Consider the following 22810-nt stretch of genomic DNA (forward strand, 5'->3'; position numbering starts at 1 on the left):
AATGCCTTTCAGTTCCATCAGTGTCCCTCTGTCTTCTGTGAGGTGTCCCTTGCATATTGGTTATGGGATGCTTCTATTGTGGTACTGAGCTTTAAAAACTTTATGGAAACGAGTGTGTCGTAAGTGCTTGAGAGAGAGAGCTTCTGAAGCCAAGTTTGTAAAAGCACATGTCCCTGATTTCTTGCTTTCTTTAGCCAGGTACAGGTGTAAGGACATTATTTTCCACTCCAGTAGTGACTTTTGGATTTCACATTCAAGATTCTCTTCATTTCTAGTGTAGCATTTGTATTATATTTAGCTTTTATTCTGGGCCCTTTGGTGGTAGCCAGGCAGGGTTCACGTGTTCAATAAGAATGGAACTAAACTTTGTGCATTGTGCTTTCTAATGTTAAACAGAGGTAGATAGGCACATCAGCTGTCTTTTAGACAGAGATAGCCAATTCCTCATAGTGCTGTTTATAAGTAGGACTGTCACATGTCAATCCCTCACCAATAGATGGCAGAGAGTATGGGCCTTTACTAATGAGTGCTTGTGAGTTCAGGCCTTGTATCTAATCTGTTATTGGCCTTCTTCCTTTTCACTGGAAGAGAGTAAGTGGCCCAGCAACTTAGATGCAACCCCAGCATTGGAAAGTGCTGTACAAGATGGGGATTGATGGTCAGCAAGGTTTCATTAAGTCTGAGAGTTGAGGTTCTTATGCTGGTTTTGACTTCTAAGGAGCTCTTTGGTCTGTGTCTTTGTTAACTGGCTGGAGATTGCTAAGTGTTTAAGAAATTTGGTACTAATCAAATGTCTACTGACCTTTTGAGGCTGGAGAATTTCTTTGCACCAAACTAGTTTTGTATTCTTAGAATAGACTATTGCATGTATTCCCTTGCTATTGCTGAAGTTTATGCTTGAAGGAGAGCTATCAGTTTGTGTTCAAGGAGGTGACTCTACCTGCCGTCTCAGTTTGTCTCCCAGCTGTAGTATTGCGGCCTAGACTTTCAGATACTCAACTTCTTCCTGTGAGTCAGAGAACCAGTTCTGTGATGGAGTCCTAATTTGGTATTGACAAGTTTGATGGACTTATGTCTGAGACCTTAAAAGGAGATGCTTCATTTTGCTATAGACAGCATGACTGCATCTGTGAAGAGAGAATTGCGCAAGTTTTAATAATTGATCCTATTTTCAGCATATTTTTCAGAGATGCTCATTTTGTAAATTCCCTTCAAATGTATAAAAATAGAGATTTCTGTGTGATTCATACATACAGTGGCATAGTTCTTTTTAGAACTAGTATTTTCAAGGGGGAAGCCAGGCTCTATAGCTACATGTAAAAAGTGTTTTGAGTTGTTTACATAGCTAAAACTGAAGACTTTAGGAAGTCAGCAAGACTTCTTGTGGCATTGGGGTCACATCAAGAAAATGCAGTTTCCAGTTTGTAGTTCCTGAAGTGGAATAGGTTGTACAATGACACCTGTTTATGATTCAGCTGTGGTGAGTGTGCCTAGAGTCCTAAGACTATGTTGTTATGCTAAAAATATCACTGATGTGCCTCCATATTGTTTCCATCATAAATGCTAGTAGGCTACTACCTTAATTTCTGTGCATGCATTTGACCATCACTGCTCTCAAATTTATATCTAGATCTGATCTTTGCTTTGGGAGACTAGATCTGCTTAATTAAAACTCAGATCTTTTTTTCTGGGGGTTCTGCTGTTTGCTAAGTCTGAATGAGTAGATGCCATTTCAAGAATAGTTACTTGTGTTAGTAATTGTGGTTCTTTAACATAGTTGCCTCTGAATATCTGCTCTACATGCCCATTCTTTTCATGAAAGTGTGTAAGTAAAAGTAGCCAATTTGTCTTCTCTGTACCACTATTTGTATGGTTCTATTGCCTGTACTTTTCAACATCTTTTGAAAGTGTCAAGGTCTTCATTCTGTTTTTACAGAACTCTCTGTGCCTCAAATTATTTTCATCTGCCTCAGGACGCATTCTATTTCTGCTTTAAGACCAAAATATGGTGTCTTTAATGTTTATCTTAAGTTTTAAAAATGAGAGAGCTGACACTGACCAGGCTCTAAAAATGGGATGCAAATATAAGAAATATTTACAACTTAACTATTTTTGTATTTCTGCAAGATTACAGGTTATCTGATACGTGTTCTTATATCAACAAATATATGCATTAAATTATGCCAATATTATTTCTCAATTTATAGGCCAGTTATGCCAGTTTCTCTAAACATGAACATGGCCATGCCATCTTGGTAAGTATTTTCTGAATTAGAAATAATTATATGAAGTTCCAAGAGTTTATATTGATTGGACGACTCAAGGATGAGCTTGAATTGGCAGCATTAATCAGCTATAAATATGGAAGGCTCTTAATATTTAGGAACCTGTAATACTGTTCTAACAAAGTATTCAGCCATCATGGGTCTTTTGGTAATTGAACTGAACAAGAAATACAAAAACAACGAGAAGTCCTGTGGCACCTTATAGAATAACATTTTTTGGAGCATATCCTTTCATGAGCAAAGGCCCACTTTGTCAGATGCATATCAAGAAACGCAGAGTATTTAATTCCAAGAAATGACACAATCTGTAATATCCAAAAGATGTTTTCCTTATCTCCTGGACTCAGTGCTTGTTGTATGCTTATCCCCCAAATTCTTTGCTCCTATGTTTAAGTAAGGCCAGACAGAGCAAGGTGGTCGTCTTCCTAGCAGTATCAAATTAGCCCAAGCTGTACTGGTCCATGGAAATAAGCCGTCTTTTAGTGACACTTTCAATACCTCAGCCTCTCCCACCAGATGTACAGGGGATAACGATGTACAGGGTGCTAACTATGCATCTGCAACAGCAGGTCTTGTGGCACCTTATAGACTAACAGATATTTTGGAACATAAGCTGTCGTGGGCAAAGACCCACTTCATGAGATGCATGAGTGGGGGGTGGTTTCAGAGGGGTATTTAAAGAGTGGGGTCCCAGTAAGAGGGAGGGCCAGAACTGACGAGGTCTATTCAGCAAGGTGGAAATGTGCAGTATCAACAGCACTTACCAAAAGAGGAAGAAACAAGTCAGATCAGACAGGGAGATGTGAGCCTTTGTCAGAGTCTAATGGGGAGCTATTAGCACCCAAAGCAGAGAAACTGCCTTTGTAAGCTGCAAGCCACTCCCAGTCTGTTTAATCCATGGTTAATGGAGTCATATTTGCAAATAAACTGCAGCTCAGAGATTTCTCTCTCCATTTGATTTTTAATTTTTTTTGTTTCAGAACTGTCACCCTTAAATCTGCCACTGAATGCCCAGGGAGAAATCTCTGAGCCACATCAGTCCCTCATATCTTCAAGTATCACTTAACCCTAACAACAAATCAGAGTTTATTCCATGTTCATTTGGCCACTATCTCGACCCATACAGCTTGTTCATCCTTCATCTTAAAAGTTTCTGAAAAATCTTGAGGATTATTCTACTGATAAAACAGTTCATCCCATGTTGACGTTTTAATATGATGCTTAACAGCCTGATGGGAACATCCATTTGAGCCATTAGCCTTGTGCCGGTTCTTTTGTGTGTAGACCTCGTTCCTGATTGCAATCACATTGGCACTCAGGTCTGAATTGCAAGTTGATATGACAGGACCACAGTATTGGATTTTTCACAGGGATAAAGTTACACTTTGGCCACACCCTACATTTCTACTCAGAGTAATCTGGTGATTTTAATTTAAATCTGCTCATTAACTTAAGTGACCATCTTCCCCCTCCCCTGCTGTCCTTCTAGCCTCCATTCATCCAACTGCAAGGCTGTGCTTCTGCCTTTTTTGTTATCTATAACAAGACCAAGAAAATAAGATGATGCTTTAACTCTCATTAAGATCAGTCCTTTTTCAGCTCCGATATTTGAGTACTCGCATAACTACTGTTCAAGTAAAAAGCAGTCAAGTAGCACTTTAAAGACTAGCAAAATACTGTTCAAGTAGTGTGAACTATTGTGAGCCTATATATCTTTATAGAATTCAACCTGGTTTTAGTTCATCTCTAGTTTAATAAAATATTAGGTGACAAAGTGGACAAATCTTAATTTATTACTGTTTGTATGGTTATGTAAATGTACAAAGGTCTGTTCCCTAAAGAATAAGCTTTATATAATTCTGGGTTTTCTTTTCTTCTGAGGTTTGATATTATTGGACTCTCTCCTGACGCACAGGAAGATGAAGCTGGTATCAAGCAGGCAGCAGAGAATGGTACATTTGTGTATTTTTTTAATGCATCGTTCATAGGTTTTTTTAATGAGTGTTTGCCAGTTGGGAGGTGGGGGAAGGGTGTACGTAATGTTTTCTTCATTTTCAGCTATGATTTTACTGCCTGTTTCTGACTTTGACTAATAAAATTAGCCAAAGCTGACAATAAGGATTTAAAATGGTGAAGTCACTGATAGTATATTTTCTGTTTGTTAACTAAACAATTTTAAATTTCTTAAATTGCTCTGGAGAACTCACTGGTTCATTGAGCAGTCTTTTTTTGTCCTACATGTGAGATACATGTCTAGTAGCCACAAAATTTGGGATCCTTCTAGAAAGCCTGCCTCACTGACACCATATAAGCATGCTTATAACACCAAATGCTCAGAAGTCGCCACCTGCTCTGCCCTTGGACTTTTGCGAGACCCTTGCTGAACAACTTCTATCTTGGCTCTAGCACTCCTGGCCTTGCAAGACCTGCTGGTGGCCGGAGCACCAGAATTCTTGCCCCAGGTCTCAGAACTTTTGGTACAAAATTTTTTGGTTTGACAGTACTCAGTCAGCTTCCCATCTTCCAGCTTTCCCTTGACACAAGGGAGATCAACACTGCCTTTTGTGACCTTTACCCCTCCTCTTCTGAACCCTCTCCCTTGGAACTGACTATATATTAACTACAGGACTTTATTTGACTTGCAGTTAAAGTACTAATAGATCAGGAAGTGAAGAATGGGATTCCTTCTAACAGAATAGTTTTGGGAGGCTTTTCTCAGGTAAGATACTTCTCATGAAGGGAGTTACAATTTCTTTGCTAGAGGGAGACTGAGGTTGTCTTCTTGGAACTCCTGTTAAAGAGCAGATGATAGTCATTTCTGAAAATTAAGGTCTTTAGTTTCTACTTACTTCCAAAACACCACAAAATCACTGTAGTAATTTTTTTCCTACTCTAAAAATCTATTTAGTGAAAAATTTAGTTTACATACTACAAAACTGTTAAGAAGTATTCAAATAATTTAAATCTTAAATAAATGGTAACTTTGGGAGGTTGGTTCTAAGATGTCTGTTGTTTTGGTTCTGTAAGGCATCTGTGCTCTGTATTCTAAACATAAAAATGAATGTAATTTGTCTGAATTTTTTGTAGTAAATAGAAAATCTGAACTTCGGAAGGAAGGAATTATTGTTGTCCCGTGATAAACTGGTTAATAAGCGTATTCAAAAAACTAACACAAACAAAACTACTATTCTTCTGTTATTTTAATTTGTCTTCAGATGGTAACAGATAGGGAACTGAAAGTGTTAACTACTGTCATGTTTTATTCATTATGTGGTGGTCTTATACTGTTGTATGTTACTTGTAATTATGAAATTTTAAAGTGGCTGTAGTCAGACAAGCAACTAACTAGGAAAGAGAACTGTCATCATGGGAAGAGAAATTCTCCTGTGGTTCACATATCGCGAACAGAATTTAAATAAATTTATTTTTCAGTCTCCTTTAAAACAAAAAAGAAAAGATGTTGTTACCATGAATCAGGAAGAATGCAGGATTTCAGATTTAGTTTGCAATTATCAGAACAATGATGCCATTTTCCCTGTAAACTGATTGGACAAAGTAATTAAAACCTAATACACGTGGAATCACCTGATACCATTTTTAGAAGGTCTTTTCAGAGCAATCAATTGAAATTGGAAAATATTTTTGAAAATATAAAGGGCCACAAATCCTGAATTAATGTTGTCAATAGTTCAATTTAAATGCTGTCTTCAAGATTGTAATAGTTTTTATTTTTCTTGATTAGGGAGGTGCTCTGTCTTTGTATACAGCTCTTACGACACATCAGAAATTAGCAGGAGTCATAGCACTCAGTTGTTGGCTTCCGCTACGGAACTCTTTTCCACAGGTATTTTATTTGTTTCTCACACATAACTGAGTTTGCAGGGAGATGACTGAAGCTGAACATTGTGTTACATTACATAGCATCCGGAGACTGACACCTTCCCTGACTGACCTCACTAATAAAAATTGCAAAGTGTAATGAGGTAAATGATTTTTTTAAATATATCCATAGAATAAGAAAATGGTGCTGTAAGACAGCTGAGGCATCTTGTGAGGCATAGTCTTTTGTTAAAGCTATTTTATTGGCGTTGATGCCTTTGCAGCTAACTGGTAGGTGCTTGTCTGCACCAGTTCTCCACGTGGCTGTGGAGCGGGTATATGGGAGGCTATGTCTACACCACAGCGATCTGTCAACAGAAGTTACTGTTAAAAGATCTTCCAGCAAAATTTCTGTTGGTAAATCATGACCACACACAAAAGCGGATTTAAAGAGCAATGTGCTCTGTCAATGAAGAGCAGCCAGACTGCCTGGCCACTCTCTCAATAGAATGGCCAACCGAAAGCTCAGCAAACAGGACTGCCTGATGAGCTTGAAGCCCTTTCTATTGGTGGGGGGTCCCCACTCCCCCTGGAGCATCTACATGGGTTTTTTTTGTCAACACAAACGGTTGTCAAAGGCTTTAGCCCTCATTGTAGGGAGGCAGAATGCTGTCAGCGAAAGTGCCAAGTTTTGTCAACAAAATGCATTTTGTGTGTACACGCTCTGAATTTTGTCCACAAAACTTTAGTGTAGATATAGCTGAAGATTGTACTCTCTGAAGTTGTTTGCTGATCACATACGCTGCTGCTGCTGCTGCTGCTGCTGCTGATAATCCTTTGGGCTCATTGTGGAACATATGGCCTCCACAGTCATTCTCCGTCTCTTGCAATTTTTGACTCTAGTCTTGATTTGATCCCATGTTAAACTAGCTGCTTTTATTTCATCCAGGAAACTTCATCACCTTGTTTGTTTGGGACATCTTCTTTTCCTTTTTCTCTTTTTGGATTCCATTCTAATGCTTTTCTCATGATACATTCCTCAGAGTCCTGAAACATGTTAACTCTCATTAATTCTTGCAGAGGGTTACAGTTTATATGCTTCCTCAGTGGCCCTTTGTTTTATCAGGAGTCTTTTCCTTTAAATTTTGCATGTTTGCTGGCTGGCTTATCTGGTCACTTCCTCAACTCTTGCAACTTTCTAGTGTTCAAAATACCACTACCATTTCAGTAGCAGTCTTGGAATACTAGAATTGGGGCTGACAACAAAGGAGATACTGTTTTTAGTATACTTCTAAGCTATATACAAATTAAATGTTATGTAGGTTTAGGTAACTAGAGTCCTGCAGATCTGCAGGTATCTGCGTTCATGGATGTGGATGCAAATATCTGCAGCTCATTTTTGCAGATATGGATGTAGATACAAATTTTTTATCAAGAACCTTGCAAATTTGCGGTTATCTGCTTTATACCACAGGTATCTGCATCTGTGCATGTCAGTGCAGATATCTGAGGCTCATTTTTTGTGAATGCAGATGTGGATACAAATTTCGTTTGTGCACAGGGTTCTGTAGATAACCTTTACCAGCTGAGATGGCTACAAGTTTGCACTTCAGAAGCCAAAACTTAATCATTAATGAATGATGCTTCAGATTTCTCAGTCTGTCCAGAATACACTTACCCTATTTCAGCATTACAGAACACTTTAATTTTGCTTATGTTAAAAATTTATGCTGCATATGCTTTTTAAAGTTAATTCATTGTTTAATTTATGTTTGAAAATAACAGTATTAATGGCCTAAAATATTTTTTATAAATATTTCTGTGATGGATATATATTTTTTTCTCAGTTCCTTCTAGTACAGAATATTTTGGGGCATGGAGGAAGCAGTCTATATATGGAATACATTATCCCTGTTGTTACATATTAATTTAAGGATAACACTAAACTTTACAGTGTATCTTTGAGTACATACAATCCATATCTTAACTTCCTGACTTGGGTGGAAAAAAGAAGCTAAACTCTCAGCTTCCATTAAATCCCAGAGTATCTAAGTGCCTCAAACATCGTCATGTTCGCAATCCTGTCTGTCAATATTATCCCCATTTTATAGATGGGAAAACTGAGACACAAAGATACTCATTGTGTTACCTTGCAGAAACAGAGTCACAATTTGACCTCCTGACTGTCAAATCAGTGTTCATTCCTTCAGACAGGACTATGCTGAAAGAGTTGCTGAGCTTCCTTAGTGGTCATTAATTTCAGTGATAGCTGATTACTCACTAATTCTGAAAGTTGGTCCATGGATGTCTCTAGATGGCACTAACTTCACATTCCTTATTTCCATAATGCCCATCTACAACAACTTTGATGTGACTTTCCCAGTGCCATGAGAGGTTGTAGCATAGAACCAAGTTCTAGGAAATAAATTGCCTTAGCACCTGCCTAATTCATAGAATAATACCGCCTTATTCATAGACTCATAGAAGAATCATAAAATTGTAGAAGGGTAGGATTGGAAGAGACCTCAGAAGGTCATCTAGTTCAACCCCCTGCTCAAAGCATGACTAACCCTAACTAAATTATCTCTGCCACATCTTTGTCGAGTGGGAACTTAACTTTAAGGACGGAGATTCCAGCATTTTCCTCAGCAAGCCATTCTAGTGCTTCACCACCTCCGAATTACATTTTTTTCTAAATATCCAACCTAGACCCCCTCCTTCTTCTCTCCCAACTGCAACTTGAGACCATTACTCCTTGTTCTGTCATCTGCCACCGCTGAGAACAGCCTAGATCCATCCTCTTTGGCACTTCCTTTCAGGTAGTTGAAGACTGCTAATAAATCTCCCCCTCCGCCCTGCACATTTCTCCTTTGCAGTCTAAATAAGCTCCATTCCCTTAGCTTCTCATAAGTCTAGCACCCCAGCCTCCTAATCATTTTTGTTGCTCCCCACTGGATTCTCTTCAATTTGTCCACATCCTTTCAGCGGTGGGAGGCCCCAAACTAGATGCAGTTCTCCATATACAGCCTCAACAGTGCTGAATAGAGGAGAATAATCACTTCCCTCTGTCTGCTGGCAATGCTCTTATTAATGTAATCTAGCATGATATTTGCCTTTTTAGCAACAAGGGCACACTGTTGACTCTCATATCCAGCTTCTCATGCAATATCATTCCCCGGTCCTTTTCTGCAGAACTGCCGCTTAGCGTGTTGTAGTGCATGGGATCCTTCCTTCCTAAGGAAGGACCATGTGTCCTGTTGAAACTTGTCAAATGTCTTTTGCCCCAGTCCTCCAGTTTGTTTAGGCCATGCTGACCCCTATTCTTACCCTCCCCCCCCGTATATGTGCCTCTCCCCTCAGCTTAGTGTCATCCACCAACTACCTGAGTGTGATGCATCTCATCATCCAGATCACTATTGAAGATATTGAACAAAACCACCCACAGGACCTACCCTTGAGGCACTCTGCTTGAGATCTGGTGCCAAGTTGATGGCAAGCCATTGATCGCTGCCTGTTGAGCCCAAAAACATAGTAAAATTTCTTTGCATCTTATTGTCCATTTATCTCAGCAATACTACTTTGACTTGCTGACAGGAGTACTGTGCTAGACCACACCCAAAGCCTTGTTAAAGTCAAGGTGTATCATATCCACCACTCTTCACATAGCCACAGAGCCAGTTATCTCATCATAAGAGCAGTTAGGTTGGTCAGGCATAAGTTGTCCTGAGTGCATTCATGTGACTGTTCCTGATCATCCTCCTTTCTTCCGAATGTTTCAGAAGGGATTCTTTGAGGACCTGCTCCATAATTTTTTCCCGGGACTAAAGTGAGGCTGACCCGTCTGTACTACTCCAAATTCTCCTTTTTCCCTGTTTTAAAAGATGGGCACTATATTTGTCTTTTTCATTTATCTGGGACCTCCACCAATTGTCATGAGTTTTCAATGATGGCTGTGCAATCATATCGGCCAACTCTTTCAATACACTTGGATTCATTAGATCCGGCACCAGGGACTTGGACATGTCCTGCTTTTCTAAATAGTCCTTACTGTTTTTCCATCACAGGGCTGCTGCGCTTTTCCTCATACTGTGCAGCCCAGGGCAGCAGTCTGGGAGCTGACTTTGTCTGTAACGATTCAGGAAAGGAAAGCACTGAGTACTTCAGCTTTTTCTACATAATCTATCACTATGTTGTCTTCCTCATTCTGTTAGGGTACCATTCTTTCTTTGGCCACCACCTTCTTGCTAACATTTCTTTCGAAATCCTTCTTGTTTTCCCTTACATCCCTTGCTAGCTGCAGCTCCAGTTGCGCTTTGGCCTTCCTGATTACAGCCCTGCATACTTGAGCAGAGTTTTTGTATTCTTCCCTAGTCATCTCTCCAAGTTTCCACTTCTTGTAAGATTCTGGTTTTGTTTTTAAGCTCACCAAAGTGTTGTTTCTTCAGTCAAGCTGGTTGTCAGCCATATCTGCTACTCATTCTACGCATAAGGATGTTTTGTTCCTTTGCCCTCAATAATGCTTCCTTTAAAATACAGCCAACTCTCCCGATTCTTTTCCCCTTTATATTAGCTTTCCAGGCGATTGTGCACATCACTTTTCCTGAGGGAGTCAGTTTGCTTTTGTGAAGTCCAGGGTCTGTGTTCTGCTGCTGTCCTTTCTGTACATAGTGTTGTGCAGGAGACACTATATTGTCTGAATGTAAACACTATAATAATGGTTCTCCAGGAATTCGGTTACAAATTTATTTTTTAAACAAGCTTTATCAGCATGGAAGCACATTCGCTGGAATGGCTCTTGTTCTCACTTTCAGGTGACTTTAAGAAATGGACAATATTATCTCGTGCAAATGTAAACCAACTTGTTTTTCTTAGCAATTGCCCAAACAAAATGGACCAAATGAGTTTGTTGGTTTGTTTTTTTGAGAGCAGTTATATAACACAAAAAGCTAGATTTATATCTTGCACCTTCACAGGGAAGGGATTGCAGCACAATACTTCTATGAGGTGAATTGAAAAATACTATTTCTTTTATCTGTCATTTTTACACTGCACATATTTGTAATCATAAACAGTGTAAAGTGAGTGCTGCGTACTTTGTATTTTATGTTGTAATTGAAATCAATGTATTGGAAAATGTAGAAAAGCTACCAATTGAAATTCAAATATTTTGTATTTCTGTTTAACAGTATGCAATACGTTTTTTGTTTTTTTCAGATGATCATGTGAATTAACTGCAATTAATCAACAGTCCTATTAAAACAGTACTAACATAATTGTTCTATATTATTAGATTTAAAATTTAAAATAACAGGAACTTGCAGATAATTCAGTATTTTTTCGTTACTGAATTTGTCTAAATTATTCCAAACTCTGCTCACTATCATGTTGCATCATCCCATTTTATCGAGAATGTGAATGTGCTAACCATATGGAATTTTATTTATTTATTTTGTACAGGGTACTATCAGTGGTGTAAACAAAGAGATTCCTATTCTGCAGTGCCATGGGGACTGTGACCCCTTGGTTCCTCTTATGTTTGGTTCTCTCACTGTTGCAAAGCTCAAGAGTCTGATAAATCCAGCTGATGTAACCTTCAAGACATATTCAGGCATGATGCATAGCTCTTGTATTGAGGTAATGTTCTACATAAAACAAGAATTGTTGTTGGGGAATTCTTCCTTTAAATGTTTTTTCAAAGCAGGAAGAAAATGTGAACCTCATTGCTCATTTCTAAGGAGAAAACCCTTTTTGCATGACTTATAATTTTGAGGATGCTACTTCAATATAAATTAATTGGGACTTAAACGTCGAAGGCTGACATTGATTATTAGCTAACAGAAATTTCCTTCAAAAATACTGTCAGCATTAGTCAGTTATAATGAATTTTTAATATACTCTTCTTTCTTTCTTGGAAGACATAAAAACTACTGGAAATGAGTAGTTAAGTTCCCTACAGTAAAGTTAAAGCAAAAAAACCTACCACATAGGCTTACCTTTCTTCTACCTTCCTCTCCTTTTCTCCAGATTACTGGGATTTTTCTTCCCAGGATAGTAGGATTTTGTTTAAATTGTTTGATGTGGATTGGGGTTGGAATTGTCATAAACTATGTCTAGATTGCAGGTCTCATGACAGAAGTCTGCTACATCCAAACAATGCTTCCACTCTTTCGAGGCCAGTCTCAGAAAAGCAGAAGCCTTCTGCCAACAGCCCATGTATATCTTGTGCCACAAGGCATAAGGGGTTGTCTTGGCAAAGGGACTTTTCCTGGCATTTGCCCCCATGTGGCTGGGCCCACTGTTGGAAAAGCATCTCCCGACAGAACTGCCAGCAAAAGATCTGCCAATTGCAGAGCACAAGTTGCATATCTTTTGCCAACAGTTCCCTGCAGTTTAGGCATAGCTATAATATAAACACTATATTAATTCTGGGCGCAAGAATTAAGAGTAATAAATAACAGGATGTTGACTTCAAAAACAAAAAAAAGCAAAGGAAGCCTTTGTAAAGGGTTCACTGCTCTGTTCAGGGTACTGCAGATTCTTTACTCAGTGGCAGAAACAGAGCTGCCACAAGGTCACGGGGTCAGCCCTATTTTGCAGCAACAGACTGTTACTCAGCCAATTAGTAATATGGCCTTAGCTCGTTCCAGGGCTGTATTGAATACTCTTGATGATAGCAAATTTCATTAATCAAAGCTGCTTTTTTTTAAAAGTCTTTTTTTTTTTTTTTTCTGACATCAAACACTGTCATACACCCTTGTCTGTTCAAAAAAATGGGTTAACATCACCGAAATTAAGGGGACTCAGGTGTTTACAGCTCATCGCTATTCAACGGTAGCTTCTGTTCAGTTTAAATTGATCTCAAAAGCTGACTCATGAAACAGGTTTTAAAAAATTAATGAGTAACACATTGTGGCATATTTCAGGTCACATGGCTGTTTCTAGCCACTCTGGATAGCTAGCTTCTCTCAGCACTGTGGAGAAAAGAGCTGTCTTTTGTCCTTGACTCTGTCTCCTCATAGTAAAGTAATTCAGAGTATTATGCTGTAGATTAAGTAATCTGTCAGTTGAAGTCTGCAGAGTGAAAAGAAATACAGAAGTTTGAGGAATCTGATATGCTCACTTTTTAGCTTAGTTGCTTATAGTAACTGCAGTCTTAAAGTACAGTACAAGCTTTGTTATCCAGCATCCATGAAGAATGGAGGTTGTCGGTTACTGAAATGTGGCAGTTATTTGAGCTGGGGCTCTCAGCCCCGCTGACACCATTCCCAGCCACCAGCCGCACATCCACTGTCTGGCTCAAGCTGCTGACCCCATTACTGCCAGCCACAGCCCCGCTGCTGGCCATCCTGACGCTGGCGCTAGCAGATGCCACTTACCTGAGCTTGCACGATTATCTCACTAGATTAGTAAAATGGCTAAAGGCTGAAAAATAGCTTAGCTGAACACTTGTCTAAATGTATAATTTTGTTTCTGAACAGGAGATGATGGATGTAAAGCAGTTTGTTGACAAACACTTACCACCAATTGATTGACAAGATTTGAGATGCCTTCTGTATGAAAACACCAGCATCCACTGTGGTAGAATGTTAATCTTTTCACATGCCCAATTCAAAAAAAATATTTTTACACCTGCAGTGTTACTACTACTACTGTGTTGTAAATGTATACCAAGAACAAGAACTATGTAGTGTATTTCAGAAAAAATGGTAACCAAGTAAATTGTACATAGATGGAATAATAGAGAATGAAATAGCTAGATAGCCTGTCTGAGTATGCTACTTTAAGGTGTTTGATTTTTTTGATCACACCATTTTTAAGACATTCATGTAACAAATTTAAGAATCATTTTGGTTAATGAGCAGTTTAAATATGACCAGATTGGTGTGCTTGGGATATGATGTATCCCTAATACTTTATGAAACTATATTGAGCTATCCTGTTATATATCTTGTGTTTAAAGTATGCAACATGTAAAACACAAGAGGCATGTGATGGTGGAATTAGTGAGGATAAGGCTTTAAATGTTAATGATTTAAACCTCGGTACTGCATGTAAAGAGGCTTGTTCTCCTACCTACAAATGAATACGTACCAATGAGCCTAGTTATAGCATTTGTTCCAGTCTAGTTTTTAATCTTTAAAATAGTGTTTTGATGTCAGGAAAGAAGACACTTGCTGCCTCATACACCATAGACCCTTCCCCTAACCCCCGAACAATGGGTTGACATCACAGGGGGGGAAAAAAGACTTGGACCTTTGTTACTAGATCTGTGGTTACAGCTCAATGATCGCGTACGTTGATTACTGTAAATTAATATCAAAAGCTGACTCATGAAAGGTTTTTTAAAGAATGAAACATTTCTAGAGTATAATTTTAAGTTTCTCGTTTTCATGTTGCACATATCTCCCATGTCTGCACTCACAGATTGTCAATATTTCTACAAAAATTTAGTAAGCTACACAAGACAATGTATTCTACATGGACAATTTGTGTCTTGTTTTATATTTTGCTTTGCTCTGGAGTAATCAACTGGAAAAGTATTGCAGATACTGCACACAAATTTTGGAGTATTGATGGACAGGCTCATCTACAACAATGGTATTAACTAATTTTTATTTGCTAAGTGCTGTAGTATGAATGCAATATGGAATTGAAATGATTTAGCCATTAGAGTGAGAAACTCAACTGTTTTTTTTTTTTTCTTTGTTGCATGTTTGTTGTGGGACTTCAGCTTTTGTCTAAAAGGAAAATGACGTATGACTTTCCACATGAGTTTCTATTTAATGCCATAGAGTTTTCTAGGAATAGGAAAATGGGTCCTAACAAACCTCTGGAACAAAAAGAAATCTATCTTCTGAAAGTTACAATTTTGGGAATTAATAATATAATAGAAATTGATGGTGCAAGTTCACCAATAAATTATGTTGAAAGAGTCCTGCCAATAGAAAACCAGAGATGAAAGAGATCTGTTTGATCATACAGTTCATCTTTCTGCCAATGTAGGAGTCCTTCCTAGCTTACTTTGTAGCATGTTGTTCAATCAAACTGACTGATGTTGCAGGGTACCTACTACACCTTATTTTGGGAGGCTGTTTCCAGATATGCAAAAGGAAAATTCAGGCTGTTTCAGCTATTTGGAGACTTGTATGCCCTCTTCTTAGCCAATATACACGTTTTAACTTAAATGCTTGCTCATAAGTCATTCTTCTTGTCCCCAACCACTCTTCTTTAAACATCTTCAAGTTCACGTTTCTGGTAGTGGGATGCCCAATATTCCAGTTTTCATCACCACCAAGTTATACTGAGAAGAATACCTCCTAGCTCAGAACCACGATGCCAAAATTGTATTGGCTCCCTTTACTGTTATTTCACATTGCAAACTCCTTTTTATCTTGCTTACCCACTATAATCATTTTTTCTTCCATTTAAAAAAAAAAAAGAAAAGAAAAGAAAAAAAATCCAGAGTCCAGTGGCATTTAAAGATTTATACATTTCTTAGGATATTAGGGCATTATTGCTTTGTGGCTCTTTCCTTCTCAAATGTATTGAATTATTTCTTTCTTCTCAGTATAAACTTCTCTTCCAATATTATTTGTGTGTTTCTGATCTCTGAGTCTCTCACTATTATATCCCTGTATTGCTTGCAGTGCCTTTAATTCAGTATGCTTACCTCTTGAACATGTTGTCTTTCCTCTTCCAGATCATTAACAAAGTTATTAAAATTAGACTAGTTTTAGGTCTGTTCCCTGCTGTACCCCATAACACCCCCACCTCCCCATGTGGTACATTACAGCCTACTGTTAATTTTTGTTTACAATTGTTAGCTAGTTTGTAATCAAGCTTTCCTGCACAAGTCAGCTTGAACTTATTTTCTATTAAAACACTATAAAATGTGCTTCTAAAACTAAATACTACATCTACTGCATTGTGTACTAATTTTGTCCAAATATTTATGCATAGGTAACCAGATTTCTCTTTACAGAATAAAGCTTTATTGATGCTTGTTACCCTAAAGGGGTAGGTAGATTCAGCAAAGCTGGTGCAAATAAGCATAAACTTTACTGTACCCTGTATCAGTCTGGTCTACTGTGCTTCAGCATAGCTCCCTAATTAATGCAGCATGTTTCTTGATTTGTGTGGAGCCTTTGTAGCCACTCATATTGAAGGGAGGTTGTGTGGATGCTTTTGCAGCCAGGACCTCTTCACTGGCAGAGCTGTCTACTAAGGATTCTTGCAAGAGTTATATGTGCTCAACTGAATATGAGCCCAGACAGTTGACTTTTTACTAGGGGATAGATCTATTGGATGATAAATCTGTACTGTGGTGCATTTCTAGAATTCATTTCATTACTTACATTTTATTCTTCTCACTTGAATGGAGGAAAAACATACCTACAAATATTTTAAACTACTTAAAACAATTTGTTTTCCTTTGCATTTTATGTCCTAGACCTACATTTTTTTCTATGATTTTAGTTTTATGTAATTTCCTGGCACAAATTAATTTCAAACACATGCCGAATTTTTTGTCCAAACCAAGAAGATTGACTAATATTAAATGTTTTGGTCAGTCAGCAGCCTTGGACCTGCTATTTGAATACATCCAGTTTGTTCAAAAACACAAATTGGGTTGTTAGAGTCTAAATCCCATATCCATTACTGAGGCAAAGCTGTTGGTATACCTGGGAACACTGCCATGCTGAAATAGTTAGTCTTTACCTCTTCTCTTTTAGGTATTATATAATTACAACACAGTGTGTTGCTGAAGAAGACTATATGCTGTAACTCAAATATAAGATCTGCTAAATGAGTTCTGTCTGTGAAGTGTATTGCACTTCATTAAATGGTTAAAATTCATCTTTTATACATAGGCTGTACTTAGCATATAATGGACATAATTTTAAGACTGTATTGTATAGGATGTGATAATGAAGCCATATGTTTAAGGCCTAGATAGCTTAAATTTTATAAGCAACCATTTTAACACTTAGCTTTCTTTTATGCTGAAGAGTATAAACAGAGGTTTAATATAAAAATCAAGCTGATGTTACTTAGTTTACACATTTAGGGTAAGAAATCTTGAGCTTTATTGAAATGACTTCTGTAGTGAGAGTGTAAAAAATCTTTCTGTTGTTGTGAAATAAACTTCAATCAGTGTTTTTAAAAAAGTACTTTCAGATAATAGTTCTATGGTAATAGTCTTTTAGAAAGCCAACTTGCATTCACAATGTGTAATAGCAGTTACTTCAAGGGTGTGGGTTCCCCCCCCCCCATATAATTGCACTCTATTTGGAAGAAAAGCTGTCAGCAGCAACTTGTATCTTTCTGTCACCTTAGTTCTGAGATATAATCCATCTTTTTCATCTTCACACTCCCAGGAAGGAAATGGAACGAAAAATAAATGAAGTAATTTTTTAAAAAGACGATGAGAATTTTGTTGCATATCTGCCTGGCTTTTGACTAGCAAACAAGAACTTCAGTCTCTGTCAGTTTGCAGCATTGGCACAGGTTTCTTGAGGTATTTCTCTCCCTTAGAGAAGGTATTTTTCAGTAATAGTCTCCTACACTGTTAATAGTTACAATTAGTATTTTCACTTAAAAAAATAGAAAACTACAAAGTAAGAGATTTGTGTGATCCTAGCTGCTGGCTCCATTCTTCATAGCTCTTCAGTGATGTGTATATATGTTACAGTTACTACTTAGGACCTTGCATTGGCGTGGACAATCATTTTTGAAGGGGGGTTACTCCAAGATTTTGGTAAGTGGTCAAGAGTGGCAGTTTTCTTTGGAAGAGGTTTGGGGATGGGATGGTGTTTGAATGCAGAAGGGAGCTCAAGCCCGGGGACTGGAATGCAGGAGAAGCGTGGGGTCTCAGAGGGAGTTTGGGTGAAGGAGGGGAATGTGACCTGAGGCAGGGTCCAATAGAGGATTTTGGCCTGAAGAAGGGATGTAGGAGTGGGTCCAGGGTCTGAGAGGGAGTTGTGACCCTGGGGTTGGAGGGGAGAGGGCTCAGAAGATCTGATTGGTGTCCTGGGATAGGGAACTTGGGTGCAGGGGCCAGGAGGGGGTGTGGGTGCAGTGGAGGATTCTGGCCTGGAGGAGGGGAGTAGGAGCAAATACACTTGAACTTCCTCCCAGACTCTGTATTTGCCTAAGCAGCTCCTGGCCAGAAACACTCAGCCAGGCTTCCCTGCCTGCTAGCAGCCTCAGCCCACTGGCTGTTCATTGTGGCTCTCTGTGCTGGGGAGGAGGGTTTCATGTGCTTGATTTAAAAACTTAGGCTGGATCTGGCTTGCAGGCTGGATTTTGCTCCCCCCCCCCCCCCCCCCCCCGGCCCATTACATGAAGGAAAGTCTGTAATCATAGGGAGGGGGGCTGTGATGAGACAATCTGATAAAAGGAAAAGAAAAATGTGAAAAGTACAAAATATATGAAAATTCTTTGGAGCATTTAGCAGTAGGATGTTAACAACAGATGTGCCACTCAGATACCTAGTAGAAGCTATGGATGATAAGAATAGCTAACAGTGACAACACAGTAGTACGTGGTGTTAAATCTTTTTGTCTTTTTTCAAAAAGTATGTGTTAAGCAATCTATCCTCAAATTGCAATACTTATTTTAATTCTAACCACTATTGTATTGAATATAAATATGGTGCTAAAAGCACTAGGCAGCTACAAAATGGATGTTTTACAGCCCTTTTCAGCATTTGGTAGTAAATTGCTGTTTAAAACAATGGCTTCTGACTTCTTATTTGAGGAAAATCTTAAAAAAAAAACAACAAAAAACTGAATGAGGCCCAGAGTGCATCAGTTACTAAGAAGAAAGATCTAGGCTAGTTATAGAGTAAAGGCTATACATTTATAATTTTGGATGTTGGATATACTTGAACTGAAAATATATGAAGTATGAAATTATGGCTAATTTAGTAAAAAATAAACAAAACAAATTGAGTTTACAAAAAGCTTTGCAAAAATCTCGTGTACCTAAGTGCTCAGCTGTTTTCAACTTGCCACGGTACTAGCTTAATGTTTTTCTGTTGGGACCCTTGGGAAGTGAGGTCAGAGCTGTGTCAGTGGGCGTGAGGGGGAATCCCCATCCCTGGGGGACTGTGCTGTTTCATACACTCATGCAGCCCCTTAAGGGGAGGTTCTTGGAGACCTTGAGGGGGTCTGGGCGCCAGACTCCTTCAGTGTCTGATGTGTGTTCAGTCCTCTCCCTCCACAGGCCATGACAGCCATAAACATAATCTTGCTGTGGAGGGTCATCCATATGGGTAACATTGAAATCAGGGCCAGATCTGCTGCCTTGGTATTCCTGAATTGCATGTGCGTTGTCAATGGGATCCACAGCCCTCTGTCCGCCCTGGCACATAGTGCAGCCAAGTTCATAAACCAGAAGGGTTACTTTTTGATTCAGACCCTGGTTGACCTCTGTGGACAGTTCGTGGACATTTACATTGTTTGGCTGGTCCAGGCACACAATGCCTGTGTGTTCTGCAGCTCCACCCTGTGCCTGATGAATCTGGCAGAGGCTACGGCGTGGGCACATTCATCCCCTGCCGTGAGTTGGCCATAGAAGACTTTCAGATGCCACCCTGCGGCAGGGGAGATGTAGCCGACCCCCCTCGTGCCCTGAATTATGAAACCTTACAGGGGCCTGCTGTCAACTGTTCAGTGACCACCTCAGTTGGGCCAGGATGCAGACTGAGTGTCTAGCTGCTTCCAAGCCATGCTTCACAAGCCTGTTTACCCTCCTGGATGTTGGGGGAGTACAACATCCACAAGTTGTGGTGGCATGTTGTGCCCTCCCCCATACTGTGGAGGGGAAGGGGGAGACTTTCCTTCCACGATGGGGGATAGACAGTGGCTGCAAAGCCTGTGCGCATGAGCAGCTAGGCATAGCTGCCATCTGCAAGGACCATCAGGATGGGGTACAGATCCATGAGGGGCTGAGGTAGAGCTTCTCCCATAGCCCCCAATAACCCTCCCTAGGGTGCCCCTATCAGGCCCTTGGGCCCATAGTCCTACCCCAGCCACACCACAACCCCTTCCTTCACCCCTTCCCAACCCCTGCTCAGTGAAGAGGGATGCAAGGTGAACAAATAACTTTTACTGAAACAAGGAAAAAGGTGTTGAAAAGAAACTAAACTATTGGCAAAAAATATAGTGCAAGCAACTGTTTACAGTAGAGTGGCTGGGATGGGGGGGGCTTGGGACAGGGGTGGGGGCCTCAGACCATGGAGGGGGTGGGGGGCCATGAACTCAAGGGGTAGCAGGACTCTGAGCAGTAGCATCTTTGGGATCCCCTCCCACCACAGGCTTGGAGCTGGGATGGGGCCAGGAGCAGGGGGAGGCATGGGTGGGGAGGGGCTGCAGTGGGGTCAGGGGGAGCAAGGTCTGTGGCAGGGTCTGGGCACCAGTAGGGGTCTGTGGAGTGGCCCTGGCCATTGCCCACTGCAGCAGGTCCAGGAAGCCCTATGGGAGAGCTAGCATAGGTGGAGTGGGGTGGCGGGGACAGCTACAAGTAGCTGAGACATCACGTCCCACCAGGTGCTGGCAATGGTGTCAGAGCAGGACATAAGTTGGTCCCAGACCTGTGACTGCCATTCTGTCATCCCTGAAGCCATCTCTCCCTGATCCCTTTCATGGTCCACAGGGTGGTGGTACAGTCCCTCGGCAGATCTTCATAGACCCACCTCTAGCTGTGGGCTTGGCCTGTAGATACAGTGGGAGTGGCTTGCCCTTAGTCAGTGTAGGTCCAGCTATAAGGAAGACGAGGAGAGTTGGTGAGTTCATGCAACACAACCCCTGAGGCTGTGCCCCCCACAATGAGCACTGCCCAACGCCCCCTGAGCAAAGGAATGGGGTTGTCCTGGGAGCAGAGCCATGTGTGGCCTGCACAGCAGGACCTCATGCATGAGGGCTCTGCTGTTCCTCTGGGACTGTGCTGACCCCAGCAGCCCCTCATCTCTGCTTGATGGGCAAGGGGGGTGTCTGGCCATGGAGGGATCCCCTCATTGGTGGTGGGCGACCTGGGAGCTGCATCACCCTCTCTGGGGCCTGCGCACACACCTGCAGCTCACAGTACTGTCTGCAGGAGAGGGTGTTGCCTCTTGCCTGAGGGCATGTCTGCAGTCCTCCATGTGTCTGGGATCAGGCCACTGCCCTTGTGGCTACCCCACTTCCATCCGAAGCAGGTGCAGGGAGCTTCCACCCTGCCGCCGCCTCCCAGGGCCTGGGGCTTATCCAGCCATCTATGAGGCTGGCAGCAGGCTGCTGCCTGTGCCTGGGGGGCTAACCATTGGGTCTGGGTGGGGCATACTCCCACTGTACGTGGTTCCACGTGCTGGGACTGCAGCACAAGGTCCAACCCAAGCGGGCTGATCAAGGCTCATCGCATGCCCTGTCTCTCCTGCCAGGGATGTGTAATATTCAGGGTACTCACCAGTGGGACCCTCGCCCAGGTCGAAGGATGCCCAGGACAGGGCCTGGCTGCCAGGGACTGGGCCCAGCACCAGGATGAGGTTGCTAGCCTCAGAATCGCTCTGGTGGGGGTTGGGGCTGGGATGCTTCCTCCTCTTCACCCTGTGGGGGGGTGCCAGTCGTGGGGTGGGGGGGGGGGCATGAGCTCTGTGTCTATGCTCAGGCAGAGGGGAGATGTGTGTCCCACCCCCAGGATGGAGTTGAGCTCCCTGTGGTAGGGGCGAGTGAAAGTCCTGCCCCAGAGCATCGGGCAGTGTCCTGGGCCCCAACATAACCCTGCCTCAGCTACTTGACTTTTCCCTGAACATACTCCATGGTGTGGGTGGGAGAAGGTCCTGTTGGGCCAGGGCGGTGGCCATATGGGTATATACTGGGGCATTCCACCACTTGGCCTTGGGGTCTTGGAGGGTCTCCTCCTCCCCCACAGGTCCATAAGGGCTGGACTTCAGCCCTGGTCCAGGAAGGGGCCCACAACTTGCTGCCCCGGGCTGGCTCCTGGGACCTCTTAGGCTCATCCCTTGGGGACCTGGGAGGTCTTGGGCTCCTTGCTGCTCTGCCATGTCCAGTTTTCAAGCATGGTGTGGCTGTGAGGATGCAGGGACTGTAGCCTGTAGCTCTGCTGCTCCCACACTCTCAGCTTTGTGCCACGGAGTTCCCTGGGCTCTCTGCTGCTTTAAGAACGGTCGACAGCAGAAACCATAAAGAACTCACTATGGACAGTGTCTCCCCCAGGGTACTTGCATGGTGCCGCAGAGCCTTTTCTGTTGACAGAAGTCTCCCCAGAACATCCAGACCGGCGGTTTGTCAACAGATTGGTGTTGACAGTGGCGTTCTTCCTCGTGACGAGCTGGGTACAGCTATTGACAAAAGTGCTGCGTTCGGCAGAACACGGTTGGCAATCTGGATGCTCCATGGGTTTGTCAACAAAATGCAGTTTTGTTGACAAAACCCTTGAGTCTAGAGTGACATAGCATTATTCACCCCAGATTGTGGCTCCTGGAGCAAGCCGTTTGGAAGGAACAAAGAACCAGAGGTGATTTAAGGTAGACTGTTACAACTCCTACTGTTTCGAAGATTTAAAGGTCATCTTTCTCCTGCCTACCTGTATAGGTGCACCAGAGAAGATTATCTGTTTTTAATAAGCCATATGTTCCCAGATCATGGAATTTACCCACCATGCAAACTTTTTACTTTCTTTTACTTGGACAAGATTAAGGTTTA

The 22810-nt window shown here is 41.3% G+C and overlaps 1 protein-coding gene across 1 annotated transcript in view; it reads left to right on the forward strand.

Moving 5' to 3' along the window:
* The window catches only part of LYPLA1 (lysophospholipase 1), a 34033-nt gene extending 14994 nt beyond the window's left edge, over nucleotides 1–19039 (forward strand). Inside the window, exons 4-9 of the mRNA XM_074987179.1 lie at nucleotides 2208–2255; nucleotides 4167–4237; nucleotides 4931–5004; nucleotides 6028–6129; nucleotides 11562–11738; nucleotides 13583–19039. Coding sequence (XP_074843280.1) covers nucleotides 2208–2255; nucleotides 4167–4237; nucleotides 4931–5004; nucleotides 6028–6129; nucleotides 11562–11738; nucleotides 13583–13636 — 526 coding nt within the window. The 3' untranslated portion in view covers nucleotides 13637–19039. The remainder of the gene's footprint in view (nucleotides 1–2207; nucleotides 2256–4166; nucleotides 4238–4930; nucleotides 5005–6027; nucleotides 6130–11561; nucleotides 11739–13582) is intronic.
* Nucleotides 19040–22810: the final 3771 nt, after the last annotated feature.

This window comes from Carettochelys insculpta, chromosome 2, assembly GCF_033958435.1.
Source record: "Carettochelys insculpta isolate YL-2023 chromosome 2, ASM3395843v1, whole genome shotgun sequence".
Classification (NCBI taxonomy): domain Eukaryota; kingdom Metazoa; phylum Chordata; order Testudines; family Carettochelyidae; genus Carettochelys; species Carettochelys insculpta.